The sequence below is a fragment of the Gavialis gangeticus genome, unplaced genomic scaffold, assembly GCF_001723915.1.
Source record: "Gavialis gangeticus isolate Ggan-Ray unplaced genomic scaffold, GavGan_comp1, whole genome shotgun sequence".
Taxonomy (NCBI): Eukaryota; Metazoa; Chordata; order Crocodylia; family Gavialidae; genus Gavialis; species Gavialis gangeticus.
In genome coordinates, this window is record NW_017729022.1 from 64,782,225 (window position 1) to 64,785,394 (window position 3,170).

The 3,170-nt window shown below is 43.2% G+C and overlaps 1 protein-coding gene across 1 annotated transcript in view; it reads left to right on the plus strand.

Annotated features, from left to right (window-relative positions):
* MYH9 (myosin heavy chain 9) overlaps positions 1 to 3,170 on the plus strand; it is a 113,072-nt gene that overhangs the window by 73,256 nt on the left and 36,646 nt on the right. The window contains exon 15 of the mRNA XM_019515299.1: positions 576 to 690. Coding sequence (XP_019370844.1) covers positions 576 to 690 — 115 coding nt within the window. The remainder of the gene's footprint in view (positions 1 to 575; positions 691 to 3,170) is intronic.

Sequence of the window (3,170 nt, forward strand, 5' to 3'; positions counted from 1 at the left end):
AAAAAAAAAAAAAAAAAAAAAAAGGCAACTTTCCCATCTCTGATTTAAATGTGTTCCTTAAATGGTATTTCCAGCATGATGTATACCTACTTTACAGACCCATTCACACTTTTCAAAGAGTAGACCATTAGCTGTTACTCTGGATTTGGATTTTGCTAATGCTCAATTGGATTCTTGCTAAATGTTTTGCGCAGTGTCAGGGGAAGAACGAAACCTGAAAACAGTAGGTAACCGTGTTGCTTCTATTCTGATCTTAGGCCACCTATGTACAAATGGGTTAACTTGGGGCAAATCGATTCACAAAAACTGAAACACATGGCAACTGCTTTAAAGCAATTTAGCCTCATTCCAATACCTCTGAATTTAGTAGGGCTAAATTTGTCATACTTTCAGGTAAACATTCTGTTTGCTAGCACATAGTTGCTGTTGCAGTGTGCTCCAGGTGTATACCTTAAGCTTTGCCTCTCCATTTGTGGACCCAGGTAGTTGGCAGAACTTTTTAGCCTTTGCAGAATCCCTTGCCGCCCCACACTCAAGGAAAACCATTTTAATCACTCTAACAATTTTCTCCCCAGGTGGATTACAAAGCAGACGAGTGGCTGATGAAAAACATGGACCCTCTGAATGATAATATTGCTACTCTTCTCCACCAGTCCTCGGATAAGTTTGTGTCCGAGCTATGGAAAGATGGTATGTGTTAGAAATTCTCTCTTCCTACTGGCAGCTCTTATTAAAGAAATTCCCATCTAACATCTTCTAGTATCTGATGGTCAGAATTCTGTAAGATGTGCTGCTTTCCTCCTTAAAAATGAGTGACTGAGACCAGTGCAGTCTGGAACTTGCTGCGCACTTGCTTTGCTTATTCCGCAGTACTGTACAAAGAAGAAATATCCTCTCCGGCTGGACTGAGGGGCTCGCGTACCCCTCTTTAGCCTGTGATTAGCCTGTCACATGCATCGCAGATATTTTCCAACTCAAGAATCCTAGGTTAAAATATGAATCAGTCAGCAGCCTGTAGCTGTAACATACAAACATGAAATCTCAGAGGGTTGACTTAGTCGTAGATGCTGCTACTAGCATGTTCTTGCTGCGGTGTCATTAGGTATTTGACTCTTTCCTCTCTTGAGTTTCTGTTGCCTTGAGTCTTACTGTTGCTATCACTCTCTTGTCTTGGGTTTTCTTTGATGTCTCTGTCTGTTGCAGAGATGCAGAACGTTCAGAGAGCCTATTTCTATCAACACTTTCCTATTCTTCATCTAGAACCAGGTGACTGAGAAACCCGGCTGTTGTGTCAAGTGTGTAATGCAACCTAGAGCCATGCAAGAAATGCTTCCATTAACTCTTCTCTGTCCCTTTGCCATTCCCACTTGTCTGTCTTTTTGTTCATTTCCTTTGCTTTATGCTACTGGCCCCTCATGAAGTTTTTAAACAAAAGCAAAAATTGCACCTTGCCGGAAGGTATGTAGACTCATGGGCATAGTTGCATGCTGACTGTGTACTCCAGGGTCTTGTGTAGGGCTAGCTAAAAGCAAACACTTTTTCATCATCTGTTTGAATGCAGATCCAGTGATACTGGATTTCAGTGCAGGATTTGGAGGGGGAGGGTTTTGAGATGGCATCTCTAAACACTGTACTCCAATTAAATACTGTTCCAGTGGCTTGATTTGTGTTCAGCTGCTGACCATTTGAGAGAGAGCTGAATACTCTGACAGTGCGTTTTGTTCTGTATGGAACATGGCCATCAATCTGCCTAGTGGCCCTAGTTCTTTGGGAGGCTAGCAGAATCCATTCAGACTCCAAATGGCAAACAGACTGCAGTTGATCAGTCCCCATGCTTTGTTCCTATCTGAAGCTTCTGCTGCAATCCGTTGTCCTTTTTACTCTCTTGACATAGATGGGGATCGAGGTTGTTAAGAGGATTGTTCTGTTCGGAGGCCAGGGTGCTTTTTTGTGGAACTCTGCAGTGACATCACCTTTTTTCCTCCCTTACCAGCCAGCCTGGACCCTACTCTAGCTATTACTGTAGAGGTGGCAGATAGTTGTGTTTGTTAGTTGTGTACCAGATAATCCTCCGCAACGTGTTCCCTTTCCTTTTATGGACAGTCAGCTCACAAACAGCTGTTTACCCAGCAGTGCTCAGGTTAAATATTCCCTCTTGGGATTCCTGTTACCATTTTGGTGAGGAATCGCCTCCAGGTTTCATACCAAACAATAGGCAAAGTGAAGGAACTACAGTTGATGTAATTGTTATGAGCCAAATGAGATAGGGATGTGGCGTTATCTCTCTCTCTCTCTAGTTTTGGAGCCTGGTGGGAACTGAGTAGAGTCATTGGGAAAGGAAATTCTATAGCTTCCCCTTGTCATTGCCCCCAAACTCGGGCCTGGTTCTAGTGAAATTGTAATGAAAAAATGGAAGCGATTTACTTGTGTAATTAGGTGATGGCGCCATCAATTCTTAGGCCGATCCTTGCAGTATGGTAGGAGGCCAACAAATGGGGATCTTTAGGAGTCTTCCTCAAACAAAAAAATGTAAGTGCAAGTCTGTCTAGTCTCTAAATTGAAGTGCACTTGTACTCTAAAGAGTGACTCAAACAATGGCATTGTGGAGATCGGCACTTTATGATCCCAAACCATGGTGGTTGAGCTTGCAATTAAATATGGCTTTTTCTGGCTGCCAGCCCTGCAGATTCAACCTGGGATGTGTAAATGAAGCTGAATTCTTTCCTTGTACATAACTGACTGAATTTTTGGCCCCATTTGGATCGGGGGGGGTGGGGTATTGATTGCCTTTAAGACTGAAAGATCCCAAGTCACGTCTTGTCAGACTAGCAATTAGAAATGCCATCTCTTACCTCTAAATTGAGTAAGTGTGGTATCTAATTTGCAAGGTCTGCCATGCCATTCCTGCTTTGCCATTCAGAGTACAGCTGTTCTTCAGCCTGCCAGTGGTGGATTTGTTGGGAGTGTGAGAGGATCTAACTCTTGGACACCCTGTTGTGAGCTGTTGCTTTCTTTCCTTATTGCCTCCATCCCTGCACAGATACTGTACAGGACCTGGACACCTGTGTAGAGACAAAGCAAAAAGGATCCTGCAGCACCTTTTGCTTATCCTGTTCTGCCCAGTTGTTCTTGTGGATGTCAAATCTAAACCTACTCTCCAATAATTTGTG